General features: G+C 38.2%; 1 protein-coding gene across 2 annotated transcripts in view; it reads right to left on the bottom strand.

Annotated features, from left to right (window-relative positions):
• Positions 1 to 1,412: 1,412 nt before the first annotated feature.
• SMG1 (SMG1 nonsense mediated mRNA decay associated PI3K related kinase) overlaps positions 1,413 to 21,706 on the bottom strand; it is a 118,254-nt gene continuing 97,960 nt past the window's right edge. For both annotated transcript variants that reach the window (XM_080680961.1, XM_080680960.1), the window contains 12 exons: positions 20,540 to 20,690; positions 20,251 to 20,440; positions 19,604 to 20,073; positions 17,713 to 17,850; positions 14,017 to 14,169; positions 12,331 to 12,510; positions 10,983 to 11,210; positions 10,160 to 10,371; positions 9,892 to 9,998; positions 8,718 to 8,897; positions 8,531 to 8,637; positions 1,413 to 5,849 (listed from right to left, as the gene is read on the bottom strand). In XM_080680961.1, the coding sequence (XP_080537087.1) occupies positions 5,772 to 5,849; positions 8,531 to 8,637; positions 8,718 to 8,897; positions 9,892 to 9,998; positions 10,160 to 10,371; positions 10,983 to 11,210; positions 12,331 to 12,510; positions 14,017 to 14,169; positions 17,713 to 17,850; positions 19,604 to 20,073; positions 20,251 to 20,440; positions 20,540 to 20,690 (2,194 nt within the window). In that variant the 3' untranslated portion in view covers positions 1,413 to 5,771. The remainder of the gene's footprint in view (positions 5,850 to 8,530; positions 8,638 to 8,717; positions 8,898 to 9,891; positions 9,999 to 10,159; positions 10,372 to 10,982; positions 11,211 to 12,330; positions 12,511 to 14,016; positions 14,170 to 17,712; positions 17,851 to 19,603; positions 20,074 to 20,250; positions 20,441 to 20,539; positions 20,691 to 21,706) is intronic.

The raw sequence follows: 21,706 nt of genomic DNA on the forward strand, positions 1-21,706 counted from the left end.
TCTTTAATAAAGTGCTATTTTGGGGACTATTATTGGGTGGAAAATGGGAAATGTAGGTAAGATGCACCGAGCTGATCTAGAGAGCCCATTTTGGGAGATTTTAAAGCTATGAAGTTTGAGAGCCAGGCCCTCCTCTCCCTCTTCAAAAGAAAATCAGCAGGCAATAATTAGTCTCAATAATTATATTGAGCACCGAGTGCAAAATTTTGCTAGAGGCACAGTAACACCCACTTGCAAATGAGAGGCCAGTTATTAGGCTTTAAAAAGTGACATTTCTAAAAAAAACGAAAACAAGAAATAACCCATTTCTACTTTGGTAACTACTTCTGGTTTTCACCCATTTCCCTATGTACAACTTAAGACTTCAACACCAACTTGTGAAATTGGGTAGGTGAAAAAAATGGGAGCAGCTCAAGCAGCAACAGGTTCTTCACGGAGTATTTTGTTCCTGGAGGAATGTGTTCCCAGAGCTATTTGCAACTTCGCAACCCAAGAGCACTGCTAGAAGGTCTCAACTTTCCAAACGGCTTAATTAAAAAACACCTACCCTTAGTGTAGCTTTGTTTTTGTACTGCAAAAACAGGATGTGATCTTTCAAAACGTGCCAGATGACTAAACGGCTAACACTATCAAGCAGCAACAAATGCAGTCTGACTTCCAGAGAATAAAACAAGCCGGACATTTAAATTTTCCTTCAGGCTTTCATATCCCAGGGATGTACATGTCAATAATGTTTTTTGTGTGATTTTTGTTGTTAATCCTCACCTGAAGGTATTTTTTCCATCGATTTTTTAGAGTGGAGGGGGAAGACAAACATCTTTGAGAGACATTAATTGGTTTGCCTCCTGCGTGCGCCACAACCAGGGCCAGGGTACTTGAACACAGGTACTTGCCCTTGACCGAATGGAACTTGCAACCCTTCAGCCCACGGGCTGACATTCTTAACACTGAGCCAAACCAGTTAGGCTACAGATTTGTTTTTAAATATTGACAAAATTAAGCTTAATTGTATCTTGGTAAGAACTTTCCCACTGAAGTAAAATTTTCACTGCTGTTCAAAAATACTATAGAACTTTGAAGGGCGAAAAAATTTTTTAATTTCTAGAGATATTCATGCTTTAAAAGAAGCTACCTGCCTGGCTGGTGTGCTCAATGGTTGAGCATGGACCTATGAATCAGGAGGTCACTGTTCAATTCCTGGTCAGGACACATTCCCAGGTTGTGGGCTTGATCCCCAGTGGGGGGTGTGCAGGAGGCAGCCGATCAATGATTCTCATCATTGATGTTTCTATTTCTCCCTCTCCCTTCCTCACTGAAATCAATAAAAATATACTATTAAGAAAAAAGCTACCCATATTGCAAAATTAAATTTTCTGGAAACTACTTCAATAAATTCAGAGCTTAAATGCTACATCTTTTTAATCTTTATTTTTTGAAAAACAGGTATTTCATACAATCTTTGCCATGGTAATGCAAATATGCATAAAGTAGGCATGTATTTTTGTTTTCCAGACAATGCATTATGAACATTTTCAGGAAGCTGGTGTGATTTGTTCAACTTTTAATCTTAAATACAATCACAAAATTATACCCATCAGGAGGCATTACAACCTTTTGTACAGAGAAGCCACTTTAATTTATACAATGTTTACTAGGACAAAGAAGATTCAGTTCAACTCAATTGGCTCTTATAATAAGGGTAAAGTAAATTAACAAGTATGATGTTGCCACTGACATTACAGGTGGAGATATAAGGGAAATTTAAGCCAGAAAAATAACTGACACAAGAACTTTATATAGGAACTGAAACTGGGATATCAGGAAAAGAAGGGGGGTAGGAGGGAAGAAATCAGCCTGTTTTAAAGAAAGCAAACATTCTACAAGTCTGTATTTCAGAACAACATGCAATTCCTTGTTTACCGTCTTCAAAAGTAGAGCTAATTGTATGACATTTTTACATTAGCACAATCAACAGCTTTTCCCTACTAAGCCCAGTCAAATTCCCATAGAAAGTAAAAGACTCTAAGCAGTTCATGTTGTACAATTAACCCTTGAACCTAGAAAGTTGCTCTAAGAGTCCATTTGCCCATTTGGAAGAAAGGCATGGTGATATTGTTAAGCAGGCCTAAAAAGAAAAGTGCAGCAAACCCTTAAGGGTCAAAAAACAGTGAATTTCCCCTTCCCAATGTTTGGGAAACTTTGTAATGCTAGTTTTTCCCCATAGGAGGAATCTAATAACGCAAATAATGAAAACATCTATCTTCTTTAAGTGAACTTTACTATGTCCTACCTCCTTGATTTAAGGGAGGGTGGGGTAGTTCTAGCTTTAAATTACTGGCATTTTACAAGCTCAGGAAGAGTACGGAAGGTCACTGGTTTCATATGCATCTAATTTTATGTAAAACAAAGGTATTTAAATGTGCTAATAGAAAAGCATTCAGTGATTTTTGATGTAAGATGAAATGACTAACAGGCCAATTGTAGGTGTTTTTCTTTAATATGAAAAGAATTGCGAGAAAAGGACCAGCTTCTTACTGCCAAAACAAGTAAGCCCCCAGAGAAGTCACAAATATGTGGAGGAAAATAGTCCAGGAAGACTTTTCAGTTTAAAGTACTGCCTATAAATACCCCAGAGTTAAAAGAACCTAAGATTGCACATCAACTCTAATATTTGGCTGTACTTGCATTGCCCTGCGTGGCATTTTTTAAATGGCTCTTTCCCTAAATTTCACACATCAAGAATAACCACAAAACAATGCAGAAACACCAAACATTGGACAATATTTTAAAAAACTACATACTAAACTTAGTTAATAAAGGCAAGTGTTAAGGGCAGAAGTGATGAAAGTTTTTCTTTGTATTACAAACCCTCACCCTGAATCTGGGTTTGGGCTCTTAATAAAAATAATTTAAGGAAACAGATCAAGAGCTTGATTATCAGTTCTCAAAGAAATCTTACATATCTCAAAAACAACTCACCACAGTGTCAGACACAAAAGAATCTACTGTAACCTAGCAAACTGTTAAGAACTCAGAAATACTGTTAAAACACACCAAAGAAACAGTAAAAAAAGAAATACACTCTATAAAACCATTAAGCCTCCACAGCTTTGTAGAGAAATCAATATTTAGGCAATTCTAGAAAATTAAAGACAACAAATTTCAATTTCCAAGGGTACATTGAACGATAGGTGGTAGGTTATTCTGTACCCCCTGAATCTGAGGAGAGAAAAAGAGAGGGGCAGACCCCTGGTTTTCCGGAGATATTCTGTATCATTAAAGATGTATGACTATAACTACGGCACTCTAAACTTTACATTATGTTAAAAGACAATCCCCAAAATATAGCCCTGACTTCTCAATCTGCTTTATCACCAGGGCTTTTTACTGTTGATTAACTCTCTAATTGTTGAGTACAGCAGTTTAAAACAGCAAGGCTACTTGCAGAATCACTTCCCAGAGGAAGCCAAACTGTAGATTGGGGTCTTGTCCAGGGTGCAGTAAAGAGCAGCTTTTGAAGTTATCAGTTATATCTGCTCCACAACCAAACATATATATGCCACACTATTCTCTGAGGGACTATTTTAAAATGAAAGTGATGGATAATTTACCAGAGGCACATGTTTTTGCTATAAAGCTGTTTCATTTTTGCTCAGATAAGGTGCCAGGTACTTCTGAAACCAAAAATTCACAGGTGATAAAGTTCACCTACTTCATTTATCTTCTTTACCAAAGAGGAAGCAATTTTTGAATACTACCTATAGGGACAAACTAGTATGAACTGGTTTTATCATTTTGATGGAAATTTTTCCTTGTGAAAATGTTGCTGAAAAAACTTCAATCTTGAGGAGCAGAGGTAATCAAGTGATGAATGCAATAGCTCCCACAGCCTCTAGGAAATAAAGCAGTGTGCAAAACACAATATGGCATTATTATTCCAGATAGGTTGTTTTGATTGAGAAAGGTTAAAAAAGAATGGATAAAATTTGATGCACTAGGTTCCTTAATCTTGCAAGTAGATACACATGGGTATTTAAAAAATACCACCTTTCTTGCTATATCGAAGTATTAAAAAAGCACTGATACTGAAATGCAGTCTGATGGGTAATTATAGATTAATGCAGCAATCAGAATACAGAAAACACCAGAGCTATGTGGAATTTTTCCTTAACACTTATCAAGTTTATCTGTGAAGATTGGCAACTAGAAAGTGATCAGAGTTCTAATCTCTAAGATGCAGGAAAAATAGACTCAATCATGATTTTAAACTGTATTCTTCATGTTAATGTGATTTTAAGAATCCTAATCTGGATTTTATTTTGGATCAACAATTGAGTTTACAAAGTCAGTACTGAAATGCAATGCTCAATTTAACTTGATCATGAAATCACTATAATGTATTACTAAACAGCAAACTATTAAAATTATGCAAAAAGAAAAGTACTTCACAGACTCATTGAACTTAATAAAAGATACTGGTGGTTCTCGCTTTTGCTGATGTTTTCATGTACATGTCCTAAAATACCAGGTAAACTAAAGCACTTCTAATTTACACCTTGTAAATTAAAAGTATCAAATGAGAAAACTGAATTAAGGAAACATTTCACTCTACCTTCAAGAGAACATCACTTTATTTTTAATCTGTCATCAACAATGTAAAACTCTAATAGGTATTCTATCCTGGTTTTTAAAAAGGTAAAAAGATTACATTGGTTTAGCTACTTTCTATGAAAGAAACTACAGCAATCACAGAAGAGGGAAAATTTGAATGACTTCCAAAAAATGCACACTATAAGCAAAGGGGAGTGTACATGAAATCAAATGTCTGTTAGATTCATTACTTTTGAATGCACAGTGACAATTCTGGAAACTGTACATGATAGAATCACAGAAATGACTTAACCAGAATTACATTTTTATGTGATCATCAGACCTTCAAACAATCCTTGAATTTTCCATGTTATCAGTGGTTTTAGAGAAATTTCTGTTTATCACTCCAAATATAAGTTGTGTAACAGCATCAAGATGGAAGTATATGAAATATAAGGATTGAGCAAAAAGTGAATTTGAAAGATGTCTAATCTACTAGATCAGGTAAAAGGGGAATGGGTAGGTGGTAGGGTCTGGGGAGGATGATGATGAGTGGGTTTTTTTCCTTTTATTTCAGAAGTAAGTTCTTCCCATGTAGTGTATCTGTTACATAGCTCTCCATTTTCAGTCCATTTCTGAAATTCGTATCACATAGCCTTTTTGTACTTACTGGTCAACCCAACCAGTACTGTTGCCAAGCAACAAGTGTTACACGAGAATCTGAATGCATCAAATCTTCCTTGGCTGTGATTTCTTTGCGGCCCCAGTTCTCTCTGTTTCTGAGCGGGGTTTGTTTTTTCCTGGATTGTACACACAGGGTCAGGTGGAATGGAGTTCCAAATCACTCTGTGCTCCGCAGCATCCCGATTTCTTTCTGCAGCTAACCTCCTGACACGTTTGCAGCTGTTCTGAGGCAGAAAGACAATCTCCGTGTTCAGGCGGTGAGCTTTCTTTCCTTCACCCTTGACCCTAGGGTGGCAGGCCATGGTGTTGGGCGTATCCCTGAGTGCAGCTGCCCTGCAGGATTCCCCTCCTTGCGCACCGAGATTTCCTAGGTTTCCTCAGGGTAAGCCCCCAGTTGCATCACCACCGACTGTGGTGTGGCTTTGGATGCCTGAGGCTGAGTTGATTCTGGTGGATGTCTGACCTCGCTTAACCAGACTCATCTACTGTCTTGCCATTCACACCCAGGCTGTCCAACCTTCATACAGCTGAGCCAAGTTATCTAGATTAGTTGCTTCCTTAATGACATAGTCAACCTGTAAAAATGGGCAGGACAGTATTTAAAGACATTTAAGACATGGCATGGTTCATATATAAGTAATATGAATTAAGTTTAATATTAAGTTTATAATCACCCAAATTAATTAACCGAAGGAAGTGTAGTTGCTGTGGTGGAAAAGAGGTTAAGTAAGCGGAGCTTCCCTCATAATTGCACAGCTTACAAGATGGGTGTCAGGAAACTCACAGACCCTCTGAACTTTATGAATCCTTAGATGAAGAGAGAGCCTCACTGACCCCATAGCTGCTCTTAGAGTTAACATGTATAGTCACTGGGAAAATGCTTAGATGCTACATAAAAAGTGCCCAGCAGATTCTGGAACACAGTTGGGTGCTCAACAAATGTCCACTAACTTTGACTCAGCTAAATTTTATTTTATTGTAAGAGATACAACCATCTCTATATCCAGAGCATCCATCAGGGTCCAATTATATAGCAAATGCTCACTATGTGGCTGAATTATAACCTATAAAAAAATTGTACGCAAAGAACTCTATACTTACCCCATTCCTATAACCCTTAACTTACTTTCATATAAAATGAAATGACTATCAGAATAAAAAGTGTAATAGCCAAGCCTCTTCTAAAAGATGAACAGAGAGCTATGATGAGACAGTCATGAAAGCATACAACCCATTAATGTATGAGAAAATCAGAAGTAAAGATAATAACTCAGAGCACTGACCACGGTTTTTTACAACTTGATAAATTGCTCCTAAAGAATGACTCTTTTTTTAAAAAATATATTTTTATTAATTTCAGAGGAGAAGGGAGAGGGAGATAGAAACATCAATGATGAGAGAGAATCATTGATCACTTGCCTCCTGCACGCCCCCCACTGGGGATCGAGCCCACAACCCAGGCATGTGCCCTTGACCGGAATCGAACCTGGGACCTTTCAGTCTGTAAGCCAACGCTCTATCCACTGAGCCAAACTGGCTAGGGCTAAAGAGTGACTCTTGACCATGAATAGTGCAAGCTCAGGTACTATACAGTGATTTAACAGTGTTTAAGATAAAAAAAAAACTTCCCTGCTGTTAAAATTGAATTATGGATGCCAAAACATCCTATATAATAAAAGCCTAATATGCTGTGTCCAGTCGTCCGTTCAACCAATCAAAGCGTAATATGCTAATGATATGCTAAGGCCACTCAGCCACTCACTATGATGTGCACTGACTACCAGGGGGCAGACGCTTCAACCATTAGGTTAGCTTGCTGCTGGGGTCAGCCAATTGGGACTGAGCGGGATGGGCCGGACATGCCCTGGAGCCCTCCTGTGGTCCCTCCCCGGCCCCAATCATGCATCAGTGGGGTCCCTCAGCCTGGCCTGCGCCCTCTCGCAATCTGGGACTCCTCAGGGGATGCCGGAGAGCTGGTTTTGGTCCAATCCTGCAGGCCAGGCCAAGGGACCCCACTGGTGCATGAATTGGTGCACTAGGCCTCTAGTTAGAAAATAAGACTTTCAAGCCTCAAATTTTTTACAGAAAAAGTTACATCTGTAATGGACAATTAAGAGCACTGCCCTTGACCAAGTGATCTAACTTGTGTCAAAGATGTGAAATTCTGAGGACACATCACTGACATAGCATTCCTGCCAAAATGGTGATCCTGAATCTAATTACAAGAAAAAAAATCTAATACAATCATATTCTGCAAAATAACTAGTCTGAACACATAAAAAAATGTCAATGTCCAAAGAAAAAAAAAAGCTGGGGAACTATTCTAGACATTAAAGAGACTAAAAATAGGAAGAGCACATAAAATACAGGCTGAACCTTGATTAGATCTTATAAGGGAGGGTGGGGATGTTTTAATGAGAGGACATTTTGGGATAACTGGAGAAATCTGAATATGGACTGAATGTTACACAAAAGTCAATGTTATCAAGATGAAATGGCAAAAAGTTATAACATCATTGTTGTTTCCTGATTTGGTAGTTATACAATTATATTGTAGCTATATATTACAATGTTTTATTTAGTAGACATGCTGAAGTATTTAGACATAAAGTGTTATAATGTCTACAACTAACTATCAAATCGTTCTGAAAAACTGTGTCTGCATCCACAGACAGAAAATGTGAAGCAGACATAGGAAAACATTAACAACTGGTTTCCCAGTTCTAGGTAGAGAGTTTATGAGCATCCCTACATTTCTGTAGGTTTGAAAACTTCCAAAAGAAACAGCTGAGGGGAAAATAATTCATTTTCAAATTTCATATATAAAATTTAATAATACTACTGAGAAAATTTCAGAGTAATGACTTCAGACAAACTTATGTCCAAGAACACTTTATAGATAGCATTCCTGCACCCAAAATGTCATCCTCAGTTCATTTGAATCCTTCAGATAGTTCTCTTTAAAGTGCAAATTAACTGTCTTCTGGTGGAGAGAGAGGGAGGGTCAAGTCACACCTTAAATTTCTATTACAAGAGGGCTGGGGAGAAAATAAATTGCTAACAAGGTAGAGTCAGAATAAAGTGGTGAATATTTGTTAATTCCAGAGCTGTTATTTAAAAGCTTCGAATCCTAAAAAGATTTAAGTTTCTAATTTCTTGATGAAGCCCCAAGTATAATGATGAAGGGATCTTTAAACCTCTGCTGTTTCGGCAGCATTAAAATGTGTAATTCAAGTTTGAAAAAATAGTCACCTACCTGTTCAGCAACTGACATCCTCCTATTTGGATCAACATCTCGACCCTCTAACTTGGCTTTTACTCTCTTCCACACACTGACTGCATACGAGTTTCTCTCCTGCACAGCTATGAAGCAATGGAAACATAAGTAAGTCAAACCACCACTTCGTATGAATATGTAAGGCATCGTTATTCTAACTAATTACCTTTCCCAGTTTTAGGGTCTCTGACAGCCTTTTTAGGACTACAAGCAACACTCTTGCCAGTTCCAGGAACGGTGCTTGGTGGAGTATCTGCTGATGTAGCAAGATTTTTCTGAATCAGCTTTCTAGCATTCTGTGACATGACATCAGGCTGAGTCTTCTGGCCAGTGTTGCTTCGGACTGCTATAGAGAAAGAGTTGGTAGCTCAATTTACATGTAAACAGAAAATAGAGGGGGACAAAGAGGAGACAGCAGGGAGACACTCTCTCAATCACCAACTACAATGTACAGCCTTGAAAATAGGTGACTTTACAATCTTAAAGTCCTTATTTCTTTTTTTTTTTTAATATATTTTATTGATTTTTTACAGAGAGGAAGGGAGAGTGATAGAGAGTTAGAAACATCGATGAGAGAGAAACATCGATCAACTGCCTCCTGCACACCTCCCACTGGAGATGTGCCCGCAACCAAGGTACATGCCCTTGACCGGAATCGAACCCGGGACCCTTCAGTCCGCAGGCCAACGCTCTATCCACTGAGCCAAACCGGTTTCGGCTAAAGTCCTTATTTCTTGAAACAGAAGTAATTATCCTAAAAAACAACAGCCTAAATAGCTAGACACTCAGGTACAAATTTGTAGCTTTTTGTGGCATCAAAATACTGTATCTTAACTGTCCAACAAGATTAATATAGAATGGTATATTAAATATGGCTACTAAAAAATAAAAATAAATTTGGCCACTAAGTCATTATAAAAAAAGATTTTTAATTACAGGGAAATTATCAATATTAAATCACGAAAGGCAATAAAAATTACTTCACAGGATAACAATTTATGAGTATGTGTGTGCATACATACAGAAAAGTCAATGATCAAACACAAAGTGGTTTTACTTCTAATTAAAACAGAAATACCAATTTTTCTAGATTTTCCTAACGGGCATATATTTCATAATCATAAAATAAATGACTAAAGGGTTATTTGAATGAAAAGTATTTTAAGCTCTCATATTAGTACTTTTAAAATTAAGCCAAAATTTGTTCAGTTTGGGATATGGCAGAATTTAGGGAAGCCCTTTAGATACTTATGACTTACAGTATAGTTAAATATCTTAGCTTCTATATACAGATTAACAGATCAAGATTCAGGTCTTTTTTTGAAGTAGGGAAGTCCTACCTGCAGCAAAAGAAGGCTGATATGTAGTAGATGATGTTGGACTTGAACATTCATTTGTTGCATCGGTGATTAAAGGTGATGCAAAACTCACTAAATTATTATAGATACTGAAATACAAAAGAAAATGCTTACTTATGGGATGCTTTATCAGATCACTACTTATATATAAGAAGACTGAAAACAATTAAATGAATTAAATAAACAAAACTTAAATAAACACCAAAGGTTTAAACTTTACATTTTACATTTAGGTCAGATGTGTCCTTACCTCTGACTTTGTGTTTTCAGTTCTTTCAAGGTGGGTGTTATTTCCTGGAGCATTTCAACATGTTCTTGACTTCGGACCTGACCCATAGCTTGGACTAATGTAAACAGCACCGTCTGAATGTTATCCTGCCATGATTTATATTCACCCAAGAACTGCCTAACACTGTTCTCATAGGGAACATCATCACCATCTGCCAGAGCAGCTTCTTCATCCTAGAATCCATTTATTAATGACCAAGAAAAAAGGGTGTTTCGGTAATTACTCTTGACAGCATCTTTTGAATAACAGTAAGTGTTTTTCAAATATCAATGTGTTTAATCTGCTTACTGCCACTTAAGATGCCATTTCAATAGGAATTTTATTTCTAGCACAAAATAAAAATTCCAAGTAAAAATAAATCCTAAAATTAAATTATTTATTGTTTTGTAATGATGACTAATCTAGACTTTTCTCGGAGCTCAGTTTCCTTACTATCTAGATTATGTAGGATACTAGAAAGAAGAGACAATATTTCAATCATCTTGGAGGCAAACTTTGGAGTTCAGAGGTAATGGTGGGAAGAGAAATTGGAGATCTAAACATTCTGAAACGAAGTTCAAGTTTCAGCTATATTATAAAGTATGTTACTTTGGTGAATCAATTTCCTTAACATTCACTTTCTTAGTGTACAAAATCAGAAAAAAAATAGTTGATGAAAACACAAATAACTCAGATACAAATTAGAAGATGTGACCTGAGAGAAATTGTTTTTATGTTATATAAATAAAATAATGTAATTTTATAAAAGGGGGGAGTGATTATATATTAATGTTATTAGTCTTACCTTAGCCATTGCTTTCAAGAGGTGTTTGACATCTCCAAGTGGCCGATTATGGCCAGTGAGCACAGTCTTTATATTATCAACCAGATTCTGAATTGTTTCACAGACCGTTTCTATCTGTTGTTCTTTCTCTGTCTGAATTGCTCTCTGAGCAGACATATCCTGGGTCAATTGTTTGTGTGCTGACAAAAGCCATTCAGAGCTGCCAATAGGATGTTCAAGACTAGTGTCCTAAACAGAACAAGCATTTGTTTGATTTTAAGTATCAGCTGGAATAATATAAGACTCTGTTCTTCATCATCATCAAAAGGCAATAGTAACTCAAGTTGATACTAAGAATTTCAGTTGCCAAGTCATGAATTAATTACCCACAAAATACTAGGTTAAACAATGTATGAAATACAGGCTAAGATTTTTAACTTTTCAGCATAATCATACAGGGACTAAACAATTAAAGTTTATTTATTTATTTATTTATTTAAAATATATTTTATTGATATTTCACAGAGAGGAAGGGAGAGAGATAGAGAGCTAGAAACATCGATGAGAGAGAAACATCGATCAGCTGCCTCCTGTACACCTCCCACTGGGGATGTGCCCGCAACCAAGGTACATGCCCTTGACCGGAATCGAACCCAGGACCCTTCAGTCCACAGGCCGACGCTCTATCCACTGAGCCAAACCGGTTTCAGCTAAAGTTTATTAAAACCTAAGACATGTATCTGGAATAACAAAGATGATCCATATCCAGGACCCCAAATCACTCTTTAAAATGAAACTAGCTCTGGCTGGTGTGACTCAGTTGGTTGGAGCATCATCCCATACACTGAAAAGTCTCAGGTTTGATCCCTGGTCAGGATACATAGAGGAAGCAACCGACCGGTATTTCTCTAAAATAAATAAAAAGTCAAAAAAACAAACAATCTGGAACTTCCTGATACACAGCCTAAAGCCTCCACACAAAATATAAACACCAAATTTATCAACTTGGTATTTCTGTACGTAACTCATCTGTCCAGCATTTGTCTTTCACCAGCACTGCGTGCTTGCTACCCTATTGCCAGTGCATCTGAGTCATTTGCTATCCAGTATCTCTCTCCTCCCCTCGGAACCTCCATAGTACTCTGAGAATGCTTTCCACTTTTTCATTCACTGTGTTATTTGTATAAATAAGTTCCTTAGGGGCTAGGAACAAGACTTAACCATCATTGTATTCCCTCAAAACATCATATATAAAGTACACATTCAATAAATGTAAATTGAGTGAATATATTGATTTTTGAGGGTTTAACATTGCCCTTATCATTTTAAGTACTAAGTCTCTATACTCCCACCAAGATTCAAGACTCACCACTCTCTGTAATAAACGAAGCTCTAACTCAGAAACCGAACTGTTAAACTGTGATGCAAATGAACACATTTGCTGACACCGTTTGATTAGTTCAAATAATGCAGCATCCAGGTTTAAGGCTTCCGCAGTTCTAGTTCGTAAACTCTCAAAATGAATGATATTGCTGCAGAGGAAAGTGACCTGTGAAGAGGCAAAAGAGGAAAGGAACCACCACAAGAAATGGGGGGGGGGAGAGAAGGCAATTAATGACATGAAACAACACTACCTATTCATTTCCAGAATTCAGGACCAAAATAGGTTCTGAGAATGTATGAATTATGACTCTTCTGAAACACAGACCTCATCCTTATAAATTATGGCTGTAAATAAGTGTACATTTTTGGTTGTTGATACAGTTAGGTGTAAGATGGCCCAAAGTACCTAAGTATAATTAGGTATATGTATCTCCTCCGTGATGGTTTTTACATAAAAAAATTTGTTCCAAGAGAAAATTGTTATCATATTCAGCTGCAATTTGTACTATGTCCAAATTTCAATTTGGAACGTTCCCTTTCTGTTTCTACTCTTGCCTAACTTTACAATGAAGACCACAAAATGCTAACTAGATATTTGAAAATATTAAGTACATCTTTTAAGGTAGATAACAGTATTGTGATTATGTTCTTAAATAGTTATCTTTACAGACACATACTGACATATTTACAGCTAAAATTATATAATATGTGGGATTTCCATTAACAATGGGATGAGGAGGAAGAGTTAAGAAATAAGAGAGAAGCCCAGCTGGTATGGCTCAGTGGTTGAGCATCAACATATGAACTAGATCATGGTTTGATTCAGGGCACATGCCCAGGTTTCCGGCTCAATCCCCAGTGGGGGACGTGGAGGAGGCACCCAATCAATGATTCTCTCTTGTCATTCATGTTTCTCTCTCCCTCCCTCTCCCTTCCTCTCTGAAATTTAAAAAAAAAAAAAAAGTATATATATATTTTAAGAAAGAAAGAGGAAATAAAATAGGCCTTAAGCAGCCTCGTTTATGTGGCTTAGTGGATTGAGTGTTGCCCCATGCACCAAGAGGTCACCAGTTCAATTCCCTGTCCGGGCACATGCCTAGATGCAAGCTTGACCCCAGTAGGAGGTGGGCAGGAGGCAGCCAATCAATATTTCTCTCTCTAACCCCCCCCCCTCCATCCCTCTCTCTCTAAAATCAATAAAAACATACATTTTTAAAAAGTAGGCCTTAAATTGATAATTTTTGGTGATGGGTATATGGAATATTAGTCTAATTTTGAATCTGATTGAAAATTACATTGTTTTTTTTTTGGTCTTCTCTGTCTCCCCACCCCCAGTGATAACGAAGTTAATCCACTACCTCTGGCAGAACACTAGGCCATAAGACATTTTATTACCATCTGGAAAATACAATATGTAAATCTTTAGAGCACCTTAGATAAATGTGGAATTAAACTATTTTCCAACAGAGGCTGCTACTATACTTCCAGTAAGGATCCAGGGAAATAACTGGCTGTGAGTTCAGCCTAAGGAATGTTGCCCCCACCCAGAGCCTTTATTGGTCTTTCTTCCCAAAGCTTTGACTAGATACCCCTAGTTATTTAACACTTAACTTCCAATCAGTTACATAATCTTGCAAATGAAAACAAAGATGGCATACATGAATCACAATACCTGACTTGCTCTTTGGCTCTCCTTAAGGACAAGATTTCTTCTTTCAGCTATAGTTGCTTCAAAATCTTGTAGTACAGGTGCCAGTGCAGGGTTGGCACCACCTGCCCACTTGAGTCGCTGTTCAATACTTGCTTCAAGTGCTGCTAGTTTTTCCTATAAAAGCCCAGGAGAATCTCAGTGAATATTTGACACTCTCAACTTCCTGTCTGTTGAGCATTTTATATAAATATGAGAGATTCAAAACAAGCAAGATGAGGCATATGCAATTTAGAAAACTTCTTTAATAGTCACCTTTGGAATTAATCTTGATTTTACTTTGAATGTTTAAAGCTCAACAAGTCTGAGGAAGTAAGAACTGGCTTGCAATTTATTGCTTAAAATTTGCAAAAGGAAGTTTCATTTTCATTTTCAGTCTTTTAAAAAAAATTTTCATTTATTTTAAATAGTTATATATCCTTTATTCTTTTTCTAATTTTATTTCAGAGAGGGAGAGAGAGAGATAGAAACAGCAATGATGAGAGAGGATCATTGATCGGTTGCCTCCTGCACCCCCCTACTGGGGATCTAGCCTGCAACCTGGGCATGTGCCCTTGCTCGGAATCAAACCCGGGACCCTTCAGTCTCCAGGCCAACATTCTATCCACTGAGCCAAACCAGCTAGAGCTCATTTTCAGTCTTTAAAACAAAAGACCTGCTACTCCAAATTCCTACTGCACTATTTGTGCTTTCTATAAGAAAATCCATTGTACTTTTGATTGTGAAAAATAAAAATTTTTCTGTTCCACAAATTCAAAAGTTTTAAAATAATGGTAAAAATCTATCCAGATTATTATGGCAAGGAAGGTGTTATATAACAACATTCTTTCATTATTTATTCAACATTTCAGGAGGAGGAATTCACATTCTTTCTTTTGCCTGCTTCTCTCCCTCTCCCTCTCCCTCTCCCTCTCCCTCCCCCTCACTCCTCCTCTCTGTCTCACAAACACACACACCTCCAAAATCAGGGGGGAAAAAAGGGCAAGAGTTTACTCTCCTAAGTTGAAAAGTAGGATTAATATGCCAAAGAGAAGGGGAAGCATTTTAGTCTTCAAAGAAGTGAGCTCCAGAAAATATTCATTAAAATTTTAAAAAATATTACAGAAGTGATTATACTTATCTTATTTACAACAATAGTAAAATGTTACTGAGTAAATGAGGTATAAGGATACACAATAAAACCTGTGTGTGTGTGCTCTAATTGGTTTGGCTCAGTGGATAGAGCGTCGACCTGCGGACTGAAGGGTCCCAGGTTCGATTCCGGTAGGGGGTGTGCAGGAGGCAGCTGATCAATGTTTCTCTCTCATTGATGTTTCTAACTCTCTATCCTTCTCCCTTCCTCTCTATAAAAAATCAATAAAAATATATTAAAAAAAAAAACACAAAAAAAACACCACACGTGTGTGTGTGTGTGTGTGTGTGTGTGTATAACTATCATCAAGACCAGTTTCTTGTATTTAAAAAAGGGAGTTGAGATTAAATATGTAGCTAAGAAATACAATCAATAATAGTTTGGAAAAATGTTCTCCTAGATATAATAAGCTAGATAGAATTTCTTATATGTACTTCAGAAAACAAATTAGGTTTTCAAATTTTTCCAATCACCAAGGTTCCCTTAATATATAGATGCATAGTAATCAACAAATTTATTAAAAAACTGAAACATATTAGCATAACCAATGGACATGGACACTGGGGTGATGGGGACTTGTCCTGGGAGGTAAAAGTGCCCGGGAAGGTCTCAATCGAGGGAAAAAAAGAAGACATCCTATATAATAAAGAGGTAATATGCAAATTGACCCTCACGCCCTCACACAAGATAGCCACCCCATGTGGTCAAATAAGGCTGCCACAAGATGGCCAGCTGGGGAGGGTAGTTGTGGGTGATCAGGCCGGCAGGGGAGGGCAGTTGGGAGCAACCAGGCCGGCAGGGGAGGGCAGTTGGGGGCAATTGGGCCAGCAGGGGAGCAGTTAGGCATTGATAAGGCTGGCAGGCAGGCGAGCGGTTAAGAGCCAGCAGTCCCAGATTGGAGAGAGTGCAGGCTGGGCTGAGGGACACCCCCCCCACACACCAGTGCACAAATTTCGTGCACTGAACCTCTAGTGTTTGTGTGTATGTACACTCACACACATGTGGATGTACCTGATCTACTAGTGCCTAGCATATTCTATATATATAAAGGGCCAGGGTTGTAACATCCAAAACGACTGAAGGCTTGACTGAATGCCAGGCTGCGTGCGCAGCAGGTGAGCGGGCTTAACTGCTGACCTCTTGGAGAGGGAGAGGGAGAGGGAGAGGGAGAGGGAGAGGGAGAGGGAGAGGGAGAGGGAGAGGGAGAGGGAGAGAGAGGGGCGGGGCTGATCAGCAGTGGCAGCCATGTCTCTCTCTCCCCCAGAGATCAGTTCAGCCCGCTCACCAGCAGCCTGGGGCAGCTCCTGATCAGCCCCAGAAGATAGGCCCAGAGATGCTGACTGGCATAGAAACTGACCAATCAGAACCAAATCTGGGTGAACTGCAAGGAGCCAATGGCTGCCTAGGAGGCGGAGCTTTTGACACTGACTGGCATAGAAACCAACCAATCAGAATCTACTCTGGGTGAACTGCGAAGGCAGAACCTAAGGTGGGAGGTGAGGAGGGCTTTTAAGGGCAACAGCTGTTTGGTGTAAGGTGTAAGAAAGTGATTCAATTTTTTAATGACTGGTTTGGCAGTATAGTGCAAATGGCTGGCTATCAATCCAGATATAGGGGATTATGTGTTTTTGTCTGCCAAGAGCATCTCCTCCTGCTGAAAAAGGCTTTTCCCTCCATTTAAGCAATCCTATCCTATATAATCTATCTATACTAATAAAAGGGTAATATGCTAATTAGACCAGGTCAACCGGCCATCTTCCAGACGTCCGACTTCCTTCTGGACAAAGCCATGGTGGTGGGGGCCAAGGCAGAGGCAGTTAGGGGCAATCAGGCCGGCAGGGGAGGGCAGTTGGGGGCGAGATCAGGCCGGCAAGGGAGGGCAGTTAGGGGCGATCGGGCAGGCAGGGGGGCAAGGTAGGGGCGATCAGGCCAGCAGGCATAGGGGTTAGGGGTGATCAGGCAGGCGTGTGGTTAGGAGTCAGTCATCCCGGATTGTGAGAGGGATATCCGACTGCTGGCAGGGGTCCCAGATTGGAGAGGGTGCAGGCCAGGCTGAGGAACCCCCTTTTGTGCATGAATTTCATGCACCGGGCCTCTAGTATGTAATACTTTAAACAATAAAAAACAAACAAATCTGAAACATTTAGGATGTCTCTGTCTCAAAATATACTGCTACTATAAGATTCAATTATCCTGGAGGGTAAGAAAAAAAAGACATAAGCTAAAAATAAAAGTGATACATGCATAACCCATGGACACAAACAATAGGACTGTGGAGGCCTGGGGCAAACTATAAGGGGTCAATGGGAGGAAAAATGGGTCATATATAATACTTTCAACAACCAAGATTTTTAAAAAGAAATAAAAAATATATAATTGAGAAGGGAGGGCCATGCTTCTGTGGCTTAGAAGCCAAGAATAAGCATATAGATATATTAAACAACACAGCACTATTACTTCATTTCATCACAGTCTAGGTTATTCCTAAAAGTGAGACGTGCTGGAAGGAAGATCTGACAAAAACACACCTGAACTGCTGCAATGGAAGTTTCAATTTGGCTCAGAGTATGGAGTTTCTTTTTCATGCTGGTTAGGATGGCAGACCGAGGGGGAGGTGTGACTGACATGGCTTGTGGTCTGTTGATAAGGAGATCTTCATGCTGCCACTGTTCAAAGAAAAAGAAATGTAAAACGTTTAGATAAACAAGTAAGGGGAGCAATGTTGGGACTGAAAGGGAAGACAGAGAAACCCAGCTGCAACAAAGCGGGGTGGGTAGGAAGAGTAATAGAAGAAACATTACAAAAGGACCATACCAGGTACAGAATGTCTGAAAAATTTCTTGGATCAGTGATTTGCAACACTGAAATAGTAATTTTGAAGATAGTTACTATTCTGTGTAAAAGACTAGTACACAATCCCCCCCACCTGAAAGATAATCTCCAGTTAAGAAGCTGAAACAGGTGTGGTGGTGGGGAGGGTTGTCCAGCATGGAGGCTAGCCAAGTGACCAAAAGAATTAATGCAGCAGTCACAAAAGAAAGAATTCTCAAGAAGTGAGAAAAGGGAGTGGGCAACTGTTGAGAGAGGATGAAGTCATCCTATATGTGGTAAGCGTGGCCCAAGAAGGCCCAGGGGATGTTTGGGCAACAATTTAAAAGCTATGCATTACGCTTAAGAGTTTAAATTGTGTTCAGATACAACTGAAAAGACTTTTACAATGTTTTCCATACAGTTGTTAATTTTTAAGGGAATAAACTCCAAATGTATAAAACAATAAAAATTTTCAGCATTACATTTTTTAGAAGTTAAAAAACATTCGAAAAATACATCCCAATGTGCTACAGGGACTGCTAATAAGTGCAATTTCTTAATTCAAATAAATTACTTTTCTTAACTTATGAACTAAGAAAACAGTCAACAATAAAACTGTGAGAAGAAGGAAATACGCCGGATTCCATGCACTGAGCTGAAACCACCAATTCCATTATTGGGAAGCAGCTTCAATATAAATGGTACAAAGTAAATATTATTTATGCCAAAACAGATTCCAGGACAATGTAGTACCCAAATATTACTCTGTGCACAACTTGTTTGAAGCTATTGACAATACTGAAGACTATATTTGGAAGAAAAAAAAGGGGGCTGGGGGGGGGAGTAGTTACAATTTTTACTGTGCTTGGTGTCTTAAATAGATTTTTAAAAATTTATTTTTATTGATTTCAGAGAGGAAAGGAGAGGGAGAAAAAGATAAAAACATCAATGATGAGATAGAATCATTGATTGGCTGCCTTCTGCATGCCCCCACACCGAGGACTGAGCCCAAAACCTGGGCATGCGCCCTGACCAGGAATCAAACCGTGACCTAATGAGCCACACCAGCCAGACATGCTAAATTCAAGTTCATAAACCTGAATCCAAATCCACTTCATCCCTAAAGCCTGTTCTAGTCATACTGCCCCTAAATAAGCAAAGACAAGCACAGGCTTCTAAAAGCAATTCCCAGATGAGACAGATTTATGCACAAAGTTGTTGTCACATCAGAGCATCAGGGAAATGGAAGTAACTTTAGAAAGAACCTTTAGATGTTAAACAACACAGGAGGCATATCCACATAACAAACAAAAGCAACCATCAGAAATTATTTTTACAAGTAATAATGACATAGATAATACTAACCTTTACAACACTGACAGAAATCAATTCAAAGGACACAACTGTAAATGCAAAATTATCTCAACTATATAAAAAAGAAATAAGAATAATTGAAAAACACCAAAATACTAAAGCTGGGTTTGCTCTTGGCTGGCACAGTTCAGGAGGTTTAAGAAGTTCTCTACTTTATATTGTTTTATATTAACTCCCCCAATTTTTCAAATTCCTACATTGAGGGACAACACATTATAAAAAACAAAACCCTACCTGAAACATGGCAATATGTAGCTGAACACGCTGCAGGCTTGTCTTACAAGAGGAAATACTGGTTTCCAACCTGCGCACCAAGTCATGCTTCTTCCAGGCAGTGTCGTAGGAACTTGCTAACACAGTTGCCCTGTTCATGACCAACTGAGAGAACTTTCCAACCTGGATGTTGTGCTCCACAGCTTTCTTACACAGATCATCCACAGAAACTTTGCTCTCAGCACCAAAATCCTTTGCCTCCACTTGAGCAATGATGTCCACACCGAGAGCGCTGATGAAACTGCAAAGCGTGAGTCCCAGGGCTTGGTTCGGCAGTCCAATCAAGAGGTGTCTCACAAAGTCGGCTGTGAATGCCTTTATAGGTTTGGCCATCTGGTCTTCACTGAAGCAAGAGTTTCTAAAAAGGGTTTTCACATTAACAATCTGTACAGGCCCATTGACAGCATTCTGATCTTCCAGTGAACTTGATCCTAAAAAAAGGGAAATTGTCTAAAAGTATTTCATGCAATACTAAAATAAGGTAATAATGCTGCTTATTTAAAAACTTAAGATCTTATGAGTGTATAATTAAATTAAGCCTACTCCATCCCACTCCCTTCCAAAAAAACACATAACTAAATCCAGCATGTTTAAATGTGAAATATTACCTGACAAAGTTTTAGAAAAGGTACCACAGAGCCTGAAAAACTCCTTAATTGTCTGTAGTCTTTTGAGAAAGAAAATCTCTTCTAGCACCTGCCGGTGATTATCATCATCAAAAAAATTGACTTGGGTACTTCGGGCTTCCCTTATAATGTCGATTTTTCGCCACGCTACAGGAATTTCCATCTTGTTTAACTATATATAAAAAAAAAAAAGTTCATCTCTCCACTTTTCCCATACTGAACAACTACTTTGATGCATTTGCATTACTTACAAAACCAAGTCAACATTTACCTTTTCAACTAATAAGCCAAAAGCAGTCTCAACTTGGGCAAACATGCCATCAAATGCTACCAAAAGCATCTGGCCAGCTGACATTTTTGGTGTCTCATCAACTGAACCATTTCTTGGTTGGATTAATTCACCATACTGAGCATGAAGTACTCTACAGAGAAAAAACAGGGAGTTAAAACCCTCAGTAAAGAGCAATACATTTGGGGAAAACACAAATGATCAATAAGTCTCACAGCAGTATGCAGTCTAGAAAAAAAGTCTTTAACGATTATTCACGTGATTAAATTTTATGTAAACCTGAATTATGACAATTTTAAAAAGACGTATAAAAAATTACAGTCTCACATTGCACACAGAATGTGAAATAATACAAATCCCCAATATTAAAACAAAAAAACTCAAGAACCCCAAAATTCCTAAGCTGGTGGATCTAGCAAACACTGTCAAGTATGTTCACATTACTGTCACACAGCAGAGGCAACTATTGACTGTAAACTGAAATACCTGCCATTTATCACTATTGAGCTGACATGTTTGTGCTATAACAATTATGTTCATTTTTTTCTGCATAGTAAAATAACTACAAAGAAACACGAGAAAACAGAAAAATTCTGAATGCAGAACAGGAAACATTAAGGAATTGTTATTTTTGCTGAAATAATGGCACCAAGATTAAGAAAAACAAGTTTATGTTTTACATATATATTTCCTGCAGTATTTAAGAATGCAAAAATAATTGCTTCAAAAAAATTGGGGTGGTACAACTTAAGTAAGATTGACCAGGTACAGATAATTACTGATGGTGGTAAGATGGGAGTTCATTATATTATTCTCTCAACTGTCTTATATCTTTGAATTTCCCCTTAGGAAAGAAGTGTGATGGGACAATTCATTTCTATTTCCTCAATTATATTTTCTGGAATGAACATCAGAATGCCGAAGAATGAGGTCTTGAGTCACCAGGAATAAAGGGGTGTGGGGCTTAGCTTTGGGTATAGTGCATGGCTAGAGGTACTGCCTAATCTCTACAGATTCCAAAGTCTAATTGTTTTTCTGGATTTAAGAGCTAAGAAATACAGTGTTCACTATCCAAAGCAAACTTATAAAATTTAAGCTAACTTACAAGTATTGTTCTGAATTGGGGTGTATACTCCATTAGCTAAGTGA

The sequence above is a fragment of the Plecotus auritus genome (genome assembly GCF_963455305.1).
Source record: "Plecotus auritus genome assembly, chromosome: 7".
Lineage (NCBI taxonomy): Eukaryota > Metazoa > Chordata > Mammalia > Chiroptera > Vespertilionidae > Plecotus > Plecotus auritus.